Source organism: Eschrichtius robustus, chromosome 6 (genome assembly GCF_028021215.1).
Source record: "Eschrichtius robustus isolate mEscRob2 chromosome 6, mEscRob2.pri, whole genome shotgun sequence".
NCBI lineage: Eukaryota > Metazoa > Chordata > Mammalia > Artiodactyla > Eschrichtiidae > Eschrichtius > Eschrichtius robustus.
The window spans coordinates 123,828,253-123,849,259 of NC_090829.1; the positions used below are offsets into that span (position 1 = coordinate 123,828,253).

The 21,007-nt window shown below is 38.4% G+C and overlaps 1 protein-coding gene across 1 annotated transcript in view; it reads left to right on the forward strand.

Annotated features, from left to right (window-relative positions):
* Window positions 1-6,604: 6,604 nt before the first annotated feature.
* The window catches only part of NCAM2 (neural cell adhesion molecule 2), a 232,497-nt gene continuing 218,094 nt past the window's right edge, over window positions 6,605-21,007 (forward strand). Inside the window, 2 exon segments of the mRNA XM_068545688.1 lie at window positions 6,605-6,687; window positions 11,908-11,957. Coding sequence (XP_068401789.1) covers window positions 6,605-6,687; window positions 11,908-11,957 — 133 coding nt within the window.

Consider the following 21,007-nt stretch of genomic DNA (forward strand, 5'->3'; position numbering starts at 1 on the left):
GTTTGTGACCACCTAGAGGGGTGGGATAGGGAGGGTGGGAGGGAGACACAAGAGGGAGGAGACATGGGGATATATGTATATGTATAGCTGATTCACTTTGTTATAAAGCAGAAACTGGCACACCATTGTAAAGCAATTATACTCCAATAAAGATGTTAAAAAAAAAAAAGAGAGAGCCATAGATGCAAAGAAAGGGAAAGAAAGGAAAACAACCTAATTATGGAAGATCAAAGAGAAGGTAAGGAATAGGAGGCTTGTCAGCTTGCCATGTTGGAGAAGAGGGGCTGTGTGAAACAAGGTCTGAGATTTCTAGTGTATAAGTAGCAACTCTTCAGGGCCACCAGTTGGGGAAGGAGTCATATTTACATGTGACAGAATTTGAAGCACATGACATAATTTAATTTTTGTTTATCACCATACTAGTTTGACAGAAATGAATCACTTTGATCCTATTATAATTTTTCTTGGCATTGATTTAGAAATTTGGTTACTTCAAGTGTATATTTATTACATTATAATAAGCTTTATCTAGTCCACAATTTTCTGCAAACAGTGACTGAGGCAATAACCTTTTTTCATAAAAATAAAACTTCAAATTTTCACTAAGTTTCCTACCCCTCACAAGGGAAATAGATTATTATGGAAATAAGAACCAGAAATTATTGTATTATTTTTGAATATGTCAACAAAGTCTAAAGTTTATTGTACAGCCTTCCCAGGTAGGGCTGGAAAGTTTAGCATGTCAGTCAACATTATTGAGTGGGGACTGCTATGGTCTGAATGTTTCTGTCCCCTCAAAATTCACATGTTGGTGTCCTAATGTCCAATACGATGGTATTAGAAAGTAGAGCCTTTGGGAAGTGATTAGGTTATGAAGATGGAGTTCCTCATTATGGGACTAGTGCTCTTATAAGAAGGACGCCAAAGAGCTCCCTCGCTCTTTTTCCACCATATGAAGATACAACATGAAGTTGGCAGTTTGCAACCTGGTAGAGGGCCTTCACCGAAACGTGATCATGCTGGCATCACGACCATGCTGGCATCATGACCTTGGACTTCCAGCCTCCAGAATTAAGAAATAAATGCTTGTAGTTTATAAGCTACCCAGTTTATGGTATTTTGTTATAGCAGCCCAAATGGGCTAAGGTAGAGGTGAACAAATTTTTTCTTAAATAAATTCAAATTAAATTTGGATTGAGCAAAGAATTTTTCAGTTTATTTGGTAAGAAAAAAACTATAGATGCAGTTTTGAATGGCAATCTTAACTCAGCTGTGTACACAACATAGAGCAGTTCTCTTATATAAAACAAGCAAATAAAAGGAGATGCCAAATTTGTCGTTATGAGCACCTGTAGAGCCAGTTAAGAGGAGGGGTTACAATGACAATGGTTAACATTTACTGTGTATTTACTTTGTATCAGACATTCAAGTAACAGAAATGCTTTACATTTAATCCTCACAAATATAATGGAACTGCTATTATTATACCCACATTATATATAAGAAAGTACCAAAGACCGAATCTTAGTTTCTTCCAGTACATACAGTTAATTCAGTAATCTTTCAGGTAAACTCTTGGTCTTTAATATCACCTTCCCCAGATAACATCTGTGTGTCTCCTGGGGAGGAAACCTACTTATGTAACCTTGTCGCTACTTGAGGGGGGTGGGGGGCGGGCCGGAGCTCTGAGATACATGCTGATCCTCGGGTCCTTGCTTCAGCTACAGATTTTTTGTTTTGGGGTTTTGTTTTTTGGTTGTTTTCTTGTTTTGTTTTGTTTTGGGTTCCTGACCTCTTGAGCTGGTATCTTTAGATAAACTGCTGGTGAATATATGTGGTTTGTACTCATGACTTGATCAGGGACAAGGGACTCTCATGTTGCCTTAGCTCCATCTCAATGACTGCTGCTGATGACGTCTCAGAGTTAACCTACATTTTCTGTCCTGCTCCTGGATTGACCTCTCATCAAGGGAGCCTCTACAGCAAGCCTAATGGCCAAAGCTGCTTTCTGCTTCATGAGACATGTGTGGATTTCTGGGGCATTACACCTTCCCACCCCACACAGGAGTCAGAGACAGCAGGGACAGTTAGTAATACTAACTCCGGTTCTCTTTTGTACTAACTGTGCCACACTGATTTTTTCCTTGCTGTCTTAGGTTGATGCCTAACTTCTATCTATAGAGTCCCTTACCCCGTTCACACACAGCGCACACACAATTGTGAGGTCTAATTACTCTGATTTCAGCCTTCCTCTCAACCCTGGAGAACCTCTCACTCTATTATTTTAGCCCAAACTAGGAAGTCGTGCTGTATAACTATGCATCCTGGCAACTCCATAATTCTCATCTCTCTTCTGATTCACTCAGCTCCATGGGAGAACGGGTAGGTTATCGACTCTCTTCCTCTCTGTGATTCCCCATGTCAACTTTTCCTCCATTCTGAAGAGGTACCTAATCTGCTCCTTCACTCAAATTCTTCAGCAAAATATCACCGAGAATTTTAGAGATCTAAAGTTAGTTCAATTTGGGTTCTTTTTATTTCTTTTTCTTCTCTGATTGACGTGGCTAGAACTTCCAAAGCTATGCTGAATAAAAGTGGCAAGGGTGGAGATCCTTGTCTTGTTCCTTATCTTAGAGGAAATGCTTTCAGTTTTTCCACCATTGAGAATGATGTCAGCTGTTGGCTTGTCATATATGGCCTTTATTTTGGTGAGGTATGTTCCCTCTATGCCCACTTTCTGGAGAGTTTTTATCATAAATGGGTGCTGAATTTTGTCAAAAGCTTTTTCTGCATCTATTGAGATGATCATATGGTTTTTATTCTTCAGTTTGTAATGTGGGAACTCTACTCAGTACTCTGTAATGACCTATATGGGAAAAGAATCTAAAAAAGAGTGGATGTATGTATATGTAGAACTGATTTACTTTGCTGTACACCAGAAACCAACACAACCTTGTAAATCAACTATACTACAAAGAAATTAATTAAAAAAATAAAGTTAGTTCAGACTTAGGATTAGTATTCTAAGCAGAGATCCACCTCTCGATTATCCTGAGGCCTTCAGAAACAGATAAACCCTCTGGCCCCTCTTCTCACCTGTAACCTCAGATTGCCTGACTAGAAATCCTATAGACACCTTCAGGATATAATAATATAAGATTTGAGATGCCTAAAATGCTTTTACTGGGGGAAAAAAAAAGGTTCTGTGTATTTAAACATCAAAACTAATTTGCCCTTTTAAAATTTCTCCATATCTTTATGAACACATTTGAGAAAATCATTTGTAAAATATGCTTTTTTTTTGTCATACTTAGTATTAAGCATAAATGCCCCTGGCCATAATATAAAGTTATTCTACAATTGATCTGAAGGCCTCAGAAACAGAACTGCTGTTGGCTTTTTAAAACATGTCAATCTCTTATTTCAAGAAAGCGGGCATTTTTCAGCCTAGTGAAATATTTTTCCTGTAGTTACATAACAGCAAACTTTGTATATGTGCTCAAGCAAATCTACTCAGTGATCCCATACATGGTTATTGAGTGAACAACTCAATTAATGAATAAATCATTGCATATATCTTTGTGTTACAAATGTCAATTTTATTCTTGTAATCATGGTTACCAAGTGCTACTGCAAATCTTAAAAAAAACATTATGGCTCATGCCTTGTACTATTCTTTCAAAATTGTTTATTTTAAAGGAGCGTATTCCTATAGAAATATTTTGGACTGTATTACATAATGTGCTCATGTTACAGGAGTTTTATGATTTGCGCCGAGCAGAGGAAATTGTATACTCTCACATTAAGGGTGACATCTTTCTTTGGTTCTTTAGTGCTTCTACTTTAAAACATTTTTGTTCCTAAAGCTGTGGAAGATGTGTTTCTTCTTCTTTCTGCACTATTTCATAGTAACATTTGCAATAGGCTGATGGGGTTCACGTTTTCTGATCATGTATATCAAGGTATGCTGGTAAGCAGTGTAAGGGTTGCATAGCTAGTGCTATAGTACCACGCAGGAAAGGAAGGAAGGCAGAACATTCTGGCTGAACTGTTGTATAACAGATGTTTGAGTTCTGATTTGTCAGGTTTATAAATAAGGTTTAGGCTGGCCTTAATCTGGAGAGAAACTCCGCACATTTGGTGTAGACAAAGCCCGTATATAGGCATCCAGAGACTTAGGAACTAATTCCAATGCAAACACTGTCCCTTAATTTAATTTATTAATGCATTGTGTTAGCAGTGATCCAAAATTCACATGATGTGTTATGCTGTTTCGTCAGGCAGCTAATAACTTACATGTCTAAGTGGTATCTGTTGAAATAAACTTGGATTGGGTGTAGAACTTAGCTGCCGAGTCACAATATTTTAGTTTTAATTGTGTCACACTGAAAATAAGTGATGAGTGGGCTCTTCGTGGTCTTATAATGGACTGCAGGCCCCACTGCCATGTAAACACAAGCTGCTTCACTCATCACTCAAAGGACATCCAACCTGATTGACATAAAGGAATATTTTCTACTTTTATTTACTTTAAGTGAATTAAGAAAAAGGGTTGACTTTACAATACGCGGCAGATGGTCTTATTCCTTCTTGTTTTATAAATATTAAGGTATCATATATAATTATCTCTTTTTATTAATAAACTGCTGAGCATTTCTATGCAATAAAATTATTTACATTAGGTTTGGAGTTTCAAGTTCTATATTTCCTTCTTAAGTTCATTGCATGTTATTTTAAACAATGTATTTTAAGAAAAAATATTATTTTGTCTGTTTTCAAAACAAAATTATATTTAAATCAGCATGAAATTCACTTCACAAATATTTCCTCTCCGTTACGGTGTACTCACTTTAACTTCTTAATAAGCTCAGATTTTTAAGTGCTTGACGTGTGGGAAATTCTCAATATGTAAGTGATTGATTTTTGCCCAACGCTGTGGCTCAGTGACAGATGAAAGTGTAATGATCATAAAATATATTGCCCCACCATTATGATCTACCCAAGCTCATCGTTTCTTGACATTTCTTACAAAAAATTTCACCTTCACTTTTAGTTCCTTCTTTCTTTTTGTCCTTATTTGCCCTTTATTTTCATTCACATGGCCTCTTTTGGACATCAGTTAGTTTTTGAGCACTGGTCATTTGGATGACATTTTTATATATTTTATGTTCACATGTGAAATGCATGTTTGAGTTTGAAAAACACACACCCACACACAGAATTACTGAACAATCCATGGCAGCAAAACTTTTTACTCAAAAGTCCCTTAATATGTCACTAATTTAATTTATGCAAACTTTTATAAATTTAGCAAAATATACCTTCTCAAAAATAGAATAGTCTACAGAGAATAAAACTGATTTAAAGCTGCTTTTCATTGGATTCAACCAACAGAAACATTCATGGAGTGACACGAATAAGAAATTTTTCGTTTGTTTTTGTTTCAGTTTACCATAGTATCACTTCATTTATGCACACATGCTTTAGCACGGACTCTCTTTCAGACACTCTTTTGGGCGGACAGCCTAAGATGGATAAGCTATGCTCCTTTTTCCAAGTCTAGATATGTTATGGGCCCATCAAGGGTCTTTCTGCTTGGTGTTGCTCGCGCCAGTGCCAATAGAAGGAGGAGTTTGGCTCAGAAGCAAAGGAAAGCTTTATTCTCTGATCGGAGAACGGAGAGCAGCAAGCTGGCACTAGACCCCACGCTCTCCTGCACAGGCCGGGGGCAGGGCTGCTTTATAAGGATCTCCTGGGCAGGGAGAGGAAGGGGCGGAGTTCTCTCAGGGCCACTGCGGCTGCGCGGCTCCGGCTCCAGATCAGCTTGGATTGAGTGTTGTGCGCAGCCTCTGCACGTGGTCTCCAAGCTGAGGTATTGGTGTAGCCGGTTCACATGAGGAACTCCGGTCTGAAGGGCGGGGTGGGAGGTCTGTGCACGCAGCACCCTATGAGCGAGTGAGACAAGACTAAGCACCAAGGAAAAAAAAAAACAAGGTTAGACTTTATTACCTAGATTCTATTATTATTCCCTGGGAATTATTAATGGGCTTTGCCAGTGACAAATCTCCCCTCTGTCTTTTATCCTGTTCTTCATTCTTGAGGGGCAAAGGTCTGTCTTCTGTAACTGTTCGCTGCTGATTTTAGGCCTGGTCCTAACCCCAGGTAGAGCAGCAGAACTTCTCCCCAGCTGCCTCTCGAAACGTTTGGTTGTCTGCACACCTCAGCCCTAACTCTTCATCTCCCTGAGCGACCACCACTTGTCTAACCTTTTGGAGACAAAGGACACCAGACGATTTAGGAATTGCGGCCCAAATATTAGCAAGAATAATGGTCACATGTCAAATTTTTCCTAAAAATAAAGGTATCTAGGTCCTTTGCCTGCAGGGAAGTGTTCCCTGATGTCGAGGCTCACTGCCGGGGCTGAATCTCCCTGGTCACACTTCTCTTGTTTTTTTGGAAGGAAAGCTTCAGGTCAGAGAGAGGTTCACACAAGCAGTCAAGGGGGTCCATTGTCCCAGGTTGTCTCTCTGGAGTTTGGGGCTTGGAGGCCTCTTCCCTCGAGTGTGACGTGCCCACAGAGTGATCCCTGCAACCTCAGGGGAGAATGGGCGGTGAGGATCACCTGCTGGGGTCTGTTCCACGTAGGAGTGAATTGACCCTGCAGCTGCCGGTTTCCCAGGTTTTTAGGTGAGCTCAGTCTTCTGGCCGCAAGGGATGGAGGGCCAGGTTGGTGGGTGTGGGCAGCACCTGGTTACTGTATTCCGTGAGAGTTTCTCCTACCTGGAAGGCACACTTGAGTTGTTCCATTTCAAGGGGGTTCAGGTGTCCCTTCTCTTGGGCTTGGGTAATGGGTCTACCATACATGAGTTCAAATGCACTGAACTTTAACTTATCTCTTGGAGCTAACTGCATGCAGAGCAGAGGAATAAGGTGTAAGTTAACCCACTTTTCTTGAGTCTCCTGGCATAACTTGCCTAAGGTTCATTTTAAAGTCTGGTTGGATCTCTCTACTTTCTCTGATGATTGGCATCTCCAGGATGAGTGCAAGGTCTATTTTTTGCCCGGGGAACTTGCCATCCCTTTTGTCACTTGAGACTGGAATGCTAGGCCGTTATCACTTTGTAGGGATCCTGGGAGCCCAAATCTGGGGATTATTTCTTTGAGTAATATTTTAGACACTTCAGCTGCCATTTCAGTTCTAGTGGAAAACGCTTCTAACCGTGTCCCCCAGCACCAAGAGATACCTAAAACTGCCTGATGTTCTTGGCATGACAGTGAAATCAACCTGCCCGTCTTCCCCAGGATATGCCTCTCAGATCTGAATGGGCCTTATCTAGGAGCCCCTGGTGGCGGGGGGATTCTGTGCAGATGGGGCATGTTTCAACTATCCGACTGATTATGCTTTTCATCCCAGGAGTTACTGTGACTTCAACTAACCAGCTATATTGGGCTTCCTTCCCATAGTGAGTTCCTTGATGAGCCTCCCTAATGGCTTGACAAGCTGCAGTTTGGAGAAAGAAGTATTACACATGTTCATTAATTAGTCACCCATGGCTTCCTAGGTCTCTACTGAAGCCCCATTTCTGGACTTTGTCTAATTCTTCCTTTGTATAGACTAGGGAGTAATTGGATGGATCTGGCCTCTTAGTATGAGGGGTAATTGCCAAGTTACTTTGGGCTACCCTTTTGGCAGTCACGTTCCCTTTGTTGTTTTCCTTTATTACGTCTGCATTCCCTTTTTGATGACCCCTACAGTGAATCACTGACACTTTTTTTTTGGAAGCTGCACTGCTTCTAGGAGTTTTAGTATGTTTATGCCGTGTTTCACCTGCTTATTCTCTACAGTAACCATAGCCCTTTCCTTCCAACTACCCCTGTGTGCATGTAGGATGGCCTACACATACCAGGAATCTGTGTAAACATTTAAGATTTTCCCCGTCCAGAGCTTTAAGGCCAGGTGAGGGCTATAAGCTCCACCTTTTGGGCAGAAGTCCCTGGGGGTAAGCTTTGTGCCTCTATGAGTTTGGTTTAGGCGATTGCTATGTAGTCTGCCAGCCTTTTCTCTCTCTCATAAAGCTGCTCCTGTCTGTGAACAATTCCTCCTCAGCATTTTGGAGAGGCTCACTTGCTAGGTTGGGGCAATTGGAATAGATCATGTCTATGGTTTCTACACAGTGATGCTCCAAGGGTCCCGTTTCTGTGGGTAGCAGGGTGGCAAGATTTAGCCTGTGACAGTTTTTTATGGTAACAACTGGGCTGTCTAAAAGCAGAGCAGGAACTTGAATCAGCCATCTGGGGGAGAGCCATTCTGTTCCCTCAGAACTTACTTCCTCGTAAGTAAAGCCCCCTGGTGTGGAGTCCTTGCAGTGACTGGCTGACCAAACGTTAACTTTTCAGCCTCTTTTAGCAGGGTTGTAGTAGCTGCTACTGCCTGTAGGCAAGGAGGCCATCCCTTAGCATTTTGATCTAATTGTTTAGAGAAATAAGCAACCGCCCAAGTAAGGGTCCCCGTTTTTGAGCTAATACCCCAAGGACGATTACCCTTCTCTCATGAATATAAAGGTCTAAGGATTTAGCTAGATCTGGGAGGGTTAGGAAAGGGGCATGAAGTAATGGCATTTTTAATTCTTGAAAGGTCCTTTCACATTCTGAATTCCATTCAAAATCATCATCATCTTTCCTTTCAACTTTTCATATAGAGGCCTAGCTAGTTAGGGATATAGCAAATATATAGCAGATATAGCAAAACCGGATATAGCAAAACCTGGCCATCCCCAGGAAACCCATAAGCTGTCTGCTAGTTTTAGGAGAGGCAAGGCTGCAAAAGGCTTCCTTCCTTTCCTGTGGTAGGCTTCTGTGACCTGCTGTGAGAATGAAGCCTAGGTGGGTCACCCTAGTTTGTGATATTTGGGCCTTTTCTTGGCCACCTTCTATCCTTTATCAGCTAGGTGGTTCGGAGTGGTTGCGGTACTTTCGTCAGAGGCCTCCTTAGTGAACTAGCAGTCAGAATGTCATCTACATCCTGGAGGAGGGAAGCCTCCTCCAGGATGTAGATTTTTTTAGATCGTCTTTAGCTAAAGTTTCCACAAAGACAATGGGGGTGTTTTTGAACCCTCGGGGCAGGACTCTCCAGTGGTATTGTTAATGGAATACAGAAGAAGGCATCTTTTCAATTTAATACACATTACCGGGTCCTGATGGACAGTAGAGTCCCAGCAGGGTATAGGAATTGGTAACTACTGAATGTATATTTTTGGTGGCTTCATTGACTGCCCTGAGGTCTTGTACCATCCAGTATTCCCCATCGGGTTTCTTTATGGGGAGAACGGGGGCATTACAGGATGATTGGCATGGTCCAGTAAGGGTGGTCAGTTAGGCCCTGTATAACAGGGGCAATGCCCAATAAGGCCTCTCAATGGAAAGTGTACTGTTTTCTGTCGGACCATGGATGTCCAGGTTTTAGATGGACTGTCACAGGACTGGCTCCCATAGCTTGTTCCACCCATCCCTAGGCCCCGACTTTGAGATTTACTCCTGGGAGATCAACCTGCTCTGTCCTGGGAGGTTTGTCCTCAGCCATTAACATTGTCATCTTGTGCTCCCCTTCTAGGGGAACAACAGTCTTCAGTCTGTCTCCCGTTAGATGGATAGTAGCTCCCAATTATATAAGATATCCCTTCCTAGCAGGGGTATAGGACATGGGGAACGTGTGGGAAGGAATGGGTGAGAATGTGTTCATCCAATTTACATCCTAATGGCTCTATGAATGCCTGTTCTTAGGCCTTCCCTGATACCCCCATAATTTTACAACTCTTGTGACTGAGTTTGCCTGATCTGGTGTTCAGAACCAGTTAAGTGGCAACAGTGTTGACTAAGAATTTGACGGGCTTTTTTCCTACGTCCAATGTCAGTCTGGGCTCCTTGGGGGTCAATTGGAGTGCCAGTTTAGGAGCCCCCTGGCCCCATCATTCTTCATCTATTTGGACCATCTGCCCTTGCGGATAGTAACCAGGATCTGCCATTTCCATCCCCCTTGGAGGGAGTGAGGGCATTCTTCCTTGCAGTGTCCCTCTTGTTTACATATGGCACATTGATTGGGTCCTGATTTCCTTGGCTTGCTATCCCGGCGAGCCAGGGGTCACTCACTGGAGTCGAGAGTCTCCGTGGGTGTTTAGTTCAGATTCCCGTGTCAACCAGTTGATATTGGTGGGCAACAGCCACTAGGCGGGCTTGCCTCTGGGCCTTTTTATCCTCTGACTTTTCCTCTTCTACGTCTCACTTACTAAACACGTGGTAGGCAACCTCCACCAGGCAGGAGATAGGGGTATCTGGCTGTATTTTCAGTTTCTGAAGTTTACACCTAATGTTGAGGGCCGTTTGGGAAATGAAATACCACCTCAGGATTGCATTCCCTTCCAATGACTAAGGCTCATTAGTATAGAATCGGAGGCATTCCTTGAGGCTCTCTAGGAATGCCAAAGGGTTTTCCATTGGTTGTGATTGATTGCCTTTTTCTTATTCCAACTGACAGGTTTCTTTCCTGCTGCCCGGATTCCCTTTAGGATCATATTTTTATAATTGGCCAGCCTCTATTTTCCACCCCTTTCTCCATTGTCTCAGTTGTTATCTGGGACTGCTTGATTCTCTGGTCTGAAAATAGCATGACCTGCATTGTTTTTGTTCTCTTTGTCTGCTTCCTCTTGGGCTTGTAAAAGGATTATGGCCTTTTCTTCCCCTGTTAGGAGTACATTGAGGAGGCTCTGGATCTCAGCCCAGGTGGGGCCATGGGGCTGAAAGATTCCCCTAATCAGATTCAGGAACCCTTTGGATCTTCCCTCAATGCTTTATTATGACTTTTCTAGTTATACAGATAAGAAGTGGTAAATGGGACAGGTATCTGTGTGAGCCCTTCTTCTTCATCGGGAACCTGCCTCACAAGGAGTATTTTCCTGGCAGGTTGTTGGACACTGGCTGGTAATGAGTCCCATTTCATATACTTACTGGACAGGGTTCTGGGAGAGGAGACTGGTATGGAAGGGACCCCTTGGGCCTGTGACCCAACTCGGGCTATATGAAGGAAATGGGTAGGGAGGGAACAGGAGGAGGAGTGTTAGGGAGGAGATCAAGAAGGTCATCAGGGGGCAGGTCAAGGACTGGTGGAAGGCTTAGTCTCCGTTGCTCTTATCTCAGTGGAGGAGAGCCCACATCCCTTTTAAAGGCCCGTGCTCTGATATAAGACCATAAAAAAACTAGACATAGGGAATTTCATCCCATTACTTTTGTCTCTGGCATAGCAGGTCCAATTGCAAAATGATGATATAATTTAGAGATCCAACTACTGAAGGGACAGTTGGAGTGATTTGTTGGCATGCAAACACTACAAAATTTGATCCAAATAGATTTTTGGTTTGGGAAATTTGGAGCCAGCATTAAACTGTTAATTGATGCGACCAAAAAAGGAGGCATCCAAGTGCCCAAACATTAGCCATCGTCCTGCTGAAGCTTGAGCATGTCTGTAGTCTAGTGGATGAGTGCAGGCAGAAGGGCCACAGTCAGTCCCATCTTGGTTGTCAAAAATTTATTACCAATCCCCTCCCCGAAACCTCCAATGAGTTGATCCCCAATAAGAGTCCTTCTTCTTGATGTTGCTTGTGCAAATAGAAGAGATCAAGTTTGGTTCAGAAGCAAAGGAAAGCTTTATTCTTTGATCAAAGAATGTAGAGGCATGAGCTCATGCTCTAGAGTACACACTCTTTGCAAAAGGCCGTTGGTGGGGATGCTTTATAGGAGTCTTGTCAGCAGGGGAGGGGGTGGCATTCTTGCCTGTTGGGCACAGCTGTGTTGCGCAGGGCACTCCAGATCAAAGTGCTGGGTGCAGCATTTCTGCACAGGGTCTGCCAACTGAAGCGTCAGGTGCAGCAATTTCACACTGGGAATTCTGGTCTGAAGTGCCAGGTGCAAGCCTTCTGCACAGGGTACCCTATGAACAGGTGAAATTAGACTAAGCACAAAGGAAAAAAAGGTTAGACTTCATTACACAGATTCTATTTTTATTTCCCAGGAATTGTTGTGGGCTTTGCCGGTGATATATAGTCCGGTGGAGAAACAGATGTGTGAACAAAATTGAGTATATGTTAATTGCTACTGGGAAATAGTACAGAAACTCAAAACAAACAACCTTCTTCAGTTTTACATTCATTTTAAGTAAAATAGCAATAAGTTGACTTGAACAAGGGAATATAAAGATTTTATAAATTGCATATATTTATATTTATATAATTGCATGTGAAGAATTTCTGCTTATTAAAAATTATAAAATACGTATTAACATATATCATTGTAATATTTTAAGTGCTCTAATAGAAAATACTGCAGGATTTTAGAAGACATTGAAGTGTGTGGGTTACTGCCTGGAGGAGGACTAATATAAGTCTTTAATAGAAAGTAATAAGCGTGCCCTTAGAGGAGAAAAAGGAGAAGGGCTCTATTGAATAAGAAAAAACAATTCAAAAAGAAATAGGAAAATAGAACCTATTTGCAAAGTTTCTTGATATTTAACTATTGTGTGTGTTTTGTTCTGATTTGATTTTTCTCCCGTACTTGGAATGTGACAGTAAATAAAGTTGAATAAAGTCATGTCCAGCTTGTTAAATATCTTTCATGTCAAGTGTGAAAGTTTGGATTTTATCCTACACAACGGGAAATATATTGTACTACGAATGATAAACATGTTGGATTGTCACAACCCAGTGTTAACCACATTTTAATGTGCACATGGAACTGTTGGGGGTCTTATTAAGTTATGGATTATGATTCAGTCAGTATGAAATAAAACCTGAGATCCTATATTATAAACAAATTCCTAATTGAGGTCAATGGTTTTGGACTGGCGACTGCATTCTACATAGCAATGCTTAGCACCTGGAAGCTACTTAAAATAGAAAATCTTAGGCCCTACATCAGATATATTGAATCGGGATTTTCAGGAATGGGGCCAGAAGCAAATAAAAACAAAACACATGCATAAATAAACACACACACACACACACACACACACACACAAACACACACACCCTCAGAATTTTCTGATAAACCCAATACCTGACCTTGTTCAATTTTACAGACTACTCACTATACCAGGCTAGTAGTGGTGAGAAATGAAACTAAAGCAATGCGGATGCAAAACAAAAGCAGATTTGAGAGATATTTAAAGGAAGAATGAGTTGAACTTTATGAGTTTTCTATTAATGAGAGGCGAGTGTGAGAGAACTTTGGATATTTCTGGTTTTTTCTGGCAAAATAGATTCAATAGATAATAATAGGATAATTTACAGTAAAGATTAAGCATGGGATAAGACAGCATATCATGAGTTTTAATATGCTGACTTTGATAAATAGAAAAGTTTGTTTTTTTTTTAAGTAAAGAGGCATAATAGTTATTAGCAAATATGTTTCTAGACCTCAAAAATGATGATAAGGAGATAATACACATACATACACATTCTGTCTATAATTAATATATAGAAGATGGAACGGTGGGCAAGTAGAAGCTGACTTATGTTTGAGGGCTTATAATAGCCCAGATTATACTGGGCATCGTTATTTTTTTTAATGAAGGGTATAGGAAGTAGTTAAGATCACAGACACTGGGCACAAATGGCTGGATTCAAATCTGACTTCACCATATACATTGGACGAGTGACCTTTAGTAAGTCCTGACACCATCATTTGCCTCAATTTTCTTATCTTTGTAATAGGAATGAAAATATATACTTAGTAGGACTGTTTAAGCATTAAATGAGACATTTTAGGTACACTGCTTAAACCAGTGCTCTGCACGTAGAAAATAGTATTACATATGTGCTCACAGTGGAAGAAGGTATACAGAATTCCAAGAAAATAAAATAAGTAAAAGATTACTAAGAAACACAAATATTTAAGGTATATGTGGAAAAAGAGATGTAACCAAAAAGACTGAAATAGAAATACCATAATCAGAAAAGTGAGTCTAGAATAAATATGTAAGGGATCAAGGAATGGGACCAATAAAGAACAAAATAATCAGCAGTATCTCATCCTTTATTAAATCAAATAAAAAAAGAAATCTGAAAATTGTTATTGGATTTGAAAACTAGAAGTTTGTGGTTGACCTTAGGAATAGCAAGCTTGTTAGTTGAATGGAGAATAAAGAGTAACTTGTGATAGAATAAAAAATGGGGACCTGGAGTTCTTTTTTTCTATTTTTTCTTTCTTTTTTTTTTTTTCCTTTTTTTGGGGGGGAAATAATGTAATGAAGCAAAGTAGAATATACCATAGTAATTTGAGAGACAAGAAACAGAAAGATGTTTTTTCTCTTTATATTATCTGTCTGTTCTGTTTTCTTTTTTGTTTGTCTCATTTATTATTACTATATTTTTTTAGGATGGGAAGCTGTAGTGTCTATAGCTTAACAGGAAGGAGTCAATAGAAAGAGAAGCATTAAGGAGGTAGACCAGTTGCTCTTAAAAGGACCCACGTGATCTAGCAACTGAGACATTTATTTTCCTAACTTCGTACAGGAAGATTGAAGACAATTGAGTTCAAATACGGAAAAAGTACAATGATGAAAAGGAATTATGCTAAAATGTTTAACTTTGCCTTGGTAAACTTAGGTGAAGCAATTTATTTAAAAAATAGTTTTTTTAAAAAAGTTATTTATTTATTTTTTTGGCTGCGTTGGGTCTTCGTTGTTGAGCGCGGGCTTTCGCTAGTTGCGGAGAGCAGGGGCTACTCTTCTTTGCAGTGTGTGGGCTTCTCATTGCGGTGGCTTCTCTTGTGGAGGAGCATTGGCTCTAGGCACGCGGGCTCAGTAGTTGTGGCTCGCAGGCTCTAGAGCGCAGGCTTAGTAGTTGTGGCGCACGGGCTTAGTTGCTCCAGGGCATTTGGGATCTTCCCGGACCAGGGCTTGAACCCATGTCCCTGCATTGGCAGGCAGATTCTTAACCACTGCACCACCAGGGAAGTCCCTAAAAAATAGTTTTGATCAAATCTTCACAGTCATCAGAGTTCCTAAAAGGTTTGATGACAGAGTATTTCTCTCTTAAATGTTCCAAAAGTTCTGAATTTTCTTGAACATTGTAGCAATTTAAAAAAAATCAATTAGATCACACATAGACTGTTTTAATATATGGTCATGAAAATTTAATAATAAAAAAGTGAGTAATTAATAAATTATATACATAATTTTCTTGAAGTGGGTACAGTTTAAAAATGGGTACAGTTTTCAATGGAAAAATGAGGAAATCATATTCATTTGATATGATCAGTAATTTATAAGAACCTTTTATGAGTAAGACTCTTTGAGAGTTTTTATAATTATTAGATATCTTAGTTCTCTTAACTCCCTTGATGTGGAAGCCAAGGGAAAAATTTTCTTGCTTAATAAATGTTACGAATCATCCTACAAAAATAAATCAGTGCCTTAAGTTATCTGTGCATGTCTGTTAGAATTTTAAGTGAATTCAAGTCTGCTTTGTGTCAGGCATGTAGTAGACTAATTAAGTTGTCAGTTTTAAAATTTCTGCAAGTGATAAACTGGCCATTTTAAATGCCACTGTTAAATGTTGTATCAAGTTACAGTGGGCTCTCTAGGTCCCTTGATGGGACTTAGAAATGCCAATCACTTCATTCTATTTATATTCCTATAAATTAAGAAAGCCCCCTTTGAATATCTGCTATTTAATCTGCATGCTTACTTAAATTACAAATATTGATTTAAGCTTTGTTATGATAGAAGTTATCTTCGTTAAAATGTTGTCTATGTTCTATTTTGAGAAGTAATTTTCATTTATGATATAAATTATGGCTCCATATTTTTTCCTCTATTCCTGAAATTCTTTACGTTGGTGACGCTTGTTTCACTGAAGCAGAAAACCTTAACATCTTTGACTTTTTTCCCTTTTTCAGTAATGTTCTAATTGATCCAGAGATAACTCCTATTTTTACTTTTTTTGTTACATCCATTCCTACCTTTCCATGTTCTTTGCCACCAGCCAACTGAGATACTCATCATAACATACCCTAAATTTTCCCCTAAATTCAGTTTGTCAGCCATCCTATCTTCTGACTAATCTTTACTAAATGCCAATTTTGTCATGTTGGTTTCTATTTATAAATAACTAATGGACAAAAATTTAAGTCCAGAAATTTTACCATGGCATTTGAGATCCTCCAATGTATTTTCAAAACTATTTCTCCAATTATATTACCAATATTCTACATGAGATCAACTTCATCTATATTGATCTACTAATTATTCCCTGAATACTCCTTGAACATTTTTGCCTTACCTGGGATGTCCACCAACATGCATTCCTTACCTGGAATGTCGACCCTCTTTCTGTCCTTTTATTACAACATCTATTCCAACTTTTTTCTTCAAGTTTTATTGCCCTCTATGCAGCATTCTTGATCATAAATCTCATAATGGTCATAATTGATAAACATCATCTTGTTTTATCATTCTTCTTTTTATGTCATGTTGTTGCCTTACCAAATAAATTAGAAATACTTTGACATTAGGAATTGTAACTTATTATTTTTGTATACCATAGTATCTAAAAAGAGTGATTTAAAAAATTCATATATTCAATAAATACTTATTGATTTTGGTAAACAATTTTTAATTTACACAACTCTACATTTAAGGTTATTATTACATATATTTCTTTGAGGATAGTTCAAAAAGGATAGATTTATCATGCCTCCAACTTTTCAGTCTATGGGTTTAAAATGATTTCTTACTTTAATGAGAATCTCTTGCAAAGATACTGACCAATCCCAATTCTAATACAAAAATATGATTTATTGATTGGTTTTAAGTAATGCCATCATTTAATCAATAATGTTGCTAATATCAAGTGACTCAATCTATATAACATTATATCCTTCTCAATTTTCCTCAAAGTTATTATATCTATTCCAAATACCTAAGAAGAGTAAAATATCAAAATTAGATTTTTCAGCATTAGTGAATGCCATTCTATTTTTCGAATTCCACCCAATCCTATATAGAAGTTTTGATTAGAACTATTTAATATCTTTTTTTCTAAATGACGTAAAGGCCCCACATCACTCTCCACTTTCATTTGTTGTGCCTAAGTTGAAACATCAGAAATGAATGAGAGATTAACTGGATAGATATAAATATATCAGTCCTGCCCAGCTTTCTCTGAATACAACTTTGGCCATAGAAAATTATTTCATTTTCTTCTGACATTTGGGTCCAAAATGAGTCTGTTGGAGGTGGCCACAGGTCAGGAATGATCACAAGAAATGATGTTAAATCACTAGAGCAATGATTAAGGCATGACCTTAGATTTTAGTTCTTCAAGTTTTTCCTAATATGCACATGTTTTAATGTATCTGTAGAGGTCACTTAGAGCAAATCTAGCCTTTGGGAAATGTATTAAGCTAGAGAATTATGTTTTCTTTTTATTATGTACTTTTAATCCCTGATTTATAGCCATGTGCCCTGACACCAAAATGCCCATAAAAATATGGTCTTGATTAATGGGTGAATTGATAGTTTGTACTGAATAAAAAATTTGCCAAGTATTTTAATATAAATTAACTAATTAATTTCAAGCTTAATTTCATTTTATTGCAATGAATGTAAGTTATTTATTATACCCATCAGCAAATCTGTGTAAAATTGTTCAGAACTGTATTTGACTTTTAAAATGCCTACATCTTTCAAGTTTTGTATTTTCTGTAAACTCCAAAGGTCAAAGGTGAGAATTACTTAAGTAATAATTGGTGGACATTTCTCAAAACCTCTGCTATCTTTAAATTCAATTTAAGTCAATGAAGTAATTCCAAAATTTTATATTGTCAATACTGTCAGTGTTCTGTACCTAGTGTACAATAAGCTCTTGGTAAGTGTTTGTTCACTATTCTGCCATGCATTTATATATTATCAGTTTAGGAGAAACAGAAGTGAGGGTGATGAGCTTTCACTTCTACAAATTTACATTTAAATATAGTAGAGAAGTGAATATCATTAACAACAATGTACGTTTCATTTGTTTAGTGAGCATGTCTCTGGATCAAAGATATTTATTTGTTGATATTATAGATGGAACTATCCAAGAATGTTTTGTAAATTTATTGATATTTTAGTTTTATTTTGAAGATAGAATGTAGCCAGCGTTGGGGAGATGAGAGAAAGGGAGATGAAGGGAAAGGAAATATTTTGAGCAAATGCACATTGGTGAGGAAATGTGAGTCAGTGGGGAAGCGGGGGATGATTAATTGTTGCTGTCTATAGCCACAAAAGCGTTAAGGAGTAATTGGAAATAAACTTGGAATAGTTAGTTTTCTTTCTATGAAAATGTGTATAATATTGATAATTAATTGGACAAAGCAAATGCACTTTGAAGATTTTTGAGTAGGCAGGTAAAATTAAACAGTTTTAGAAATGTATGCTTGCAGCAGCCTGAAAAATGCTCCCATGGGAAGAAATGTTGAAGAGATAAACGTCAGAAAAAGAAATATAGAATTTGATACATCACTATCTCAGATTAAAAGAAATATCTCAGGTTAAAATTAATGAGTGCATGTATTAGGGAAACAGTGTTGGAAATAAACAAGAATGCATACAAGTAATGTTTCAGAGGTTATATCCAAGACTTTGCAATTGATTGGTGATGAACAAAAATGGAATAGTGAACAGTGAGCAATTTTTGGTGGAAGGGGAAGGGTTTAGTTTGCACATGGAGGGTTTGAAATTAAAATATGCTATCCAACTGAATGCTAGTTGAGGATGAGAAGTTGCAGGATTAGACTTTGGGAAAGCACAGACTGAAGATCCAAAGAGAAAAGGAAGTTGATGCCATGAAATAAATGATGTCTTAAAGGAGAAAGTAAGAGGAGTGAAAAGAGAATGAGAAACTGAATCACAATTCCCTTTTTTCTTTCAACCATATAACCTCTTTTCTGCCTCTTTCCCTTCTATCCATAAGTATGAGTAAACTTCCCCCAATTTATAAAATCCCTGACCACATGCCCAGAATTGTGGATCCCCAAAACCCTGTACATCTTTACAGATTCAAGTTTCTTAAGAGGACAATCTCAAATTCCTTGACTTTTTCTGCAATTTGCCTCTATTGTCCTCATTACACTTAAACTAAGTTCATCAAGGGGATTAGTTACTTCTCAAAAAGTCCTCTTCTGTCAATTCTCACTAGAATTGACATTGTTTATAGTAGACACTCTCTTGTTTCTTCTAGTTTTCTCCTTATTCTTTCTAAATTCTTTGCTCTTTTTTACATGTTTCTCTCTGAAATATTAGACTTACTGGAACATTTTTTAAGCCCCTGTAATGTGCCAAGTACCCTCTGAGTGTTGATGAAATTATCAATAAAAATAGGACCAAGACCGACATGAAAGAAGATAGCCATGTAGCCCATCCTGTTTCTCAGGGAGGTTTCCAGAAAAAGAAGGAATTCATCAATCAAGTATGGGACTTTCAAGGAAATTTTTTTTTTTTTTAACATCTTTATTGGAGTATAATTGCTTTACAATGGTGTGTTAGTTTCTGCTTTATAACAAAGTGAATCAGTTATACATATACATATGTTCCCATATCTCTTCCCTCTTGCGTCTCCCTCCCTCCCATTCAAGGAAATATTTTAAAGAGCTTAAATAGCATGTTTGACAAGTTTTTCTTGAGAAATATTTTCTTCTGTTCTCATATTTTTTGATTTCACATTTTATTTCTTTAAACATTGTCAACATAGCTATGTTACATTCTTAGTCTAATTCCCTGTTTTGAAATGTCATGGGTCTATTTCTCCTCTAGGTTATTTCAACTAATTCTTGCTCACAGTGCCTCATTTCACCATGTATTTTATAATGTCAAAATGGGAGTTTAGGTTAAAGAGAGGTTCATTTATGAAAATCTTGGGGAGTCTGGACCTATTACATAGCTCTTCTGAAGGGATTTTATGTTTGCTTCTGCCACTTAGCTGTGAGCCCTACATGTGAGAGTGCTTTTTAATTTAATTTTCAGCTTGGGGTTTCCCAAGGAACATGTATCTACAATTTTAAAATCCCAAACCTGGGGTATGGCAGAACCATGATTAACCTATTTAAGAAGAAACATTTGTCCTTTACACAGGCCAGAAAAGACAACTCTCCTTGTCATTCCCTTTTGTCAGTAGGCTAATTTATTCTATACCCTTCTTATACTAAGAGTGAATCTTATCCTGGTCTAGTGTTTGGTGGTATTCTGTAGCATCTCCTCTTCTAGCCAAGCTTGGATCCATTCTCTGCAATCTGTGAGGCTTTCAGTTACTATGATCCACAAATTCCCAGTGTAGGCTTGTACTCTAGTTTTTAGATTTTTCTTCATTTTTTTTTCCCTTGAGGCACCATTACTTTCCTGAAAGGTTAGCTATGTATTTTGTGGGGAAAAGGATGGTGGAACAGGGTTTTGGGGAGTGGTAACACTATCTTGTCCACCATATTATTAGAAACATAAGTCTTTTAATTTATGTTAAAACATAACTTTAATTATCTTCTAAAGTTTTAGGATATTCGACTGTTTTATTTCAAATTTGACAGCAAACATTTTGAACATCTCCTCTATTTTATGGCCATTGCCCTGGTTACTTCACTTAACTTATTTATCTTGTGGAAAAAAAAATGCTTATTCCCCTTTCCTTATGTAGTACTCCCTCTCTTCCCTGTGTTTGTCTCCTTTCATGGAACTATTTTAGTAGGTAGTCAAAAAGTATTTGACTTAAATTTTTAGTTGTTATAATAACAGTGTAGGATTTACTCTTTTTAAGCAAGTTTACAAAATTTGAGCAAAAATTTTATGTAGCTATTGTCCAATCCGGTAGTACACAGAATGCCTAGCCTGTGAATGTGGAACAGCTGTCTGAGTTGGAATTTTCTCATTTTCTTAACTAAAAATTTCAACATAGCTTGAATAAGTCCTGTATTTGGTCTATTTGTAAGGTGC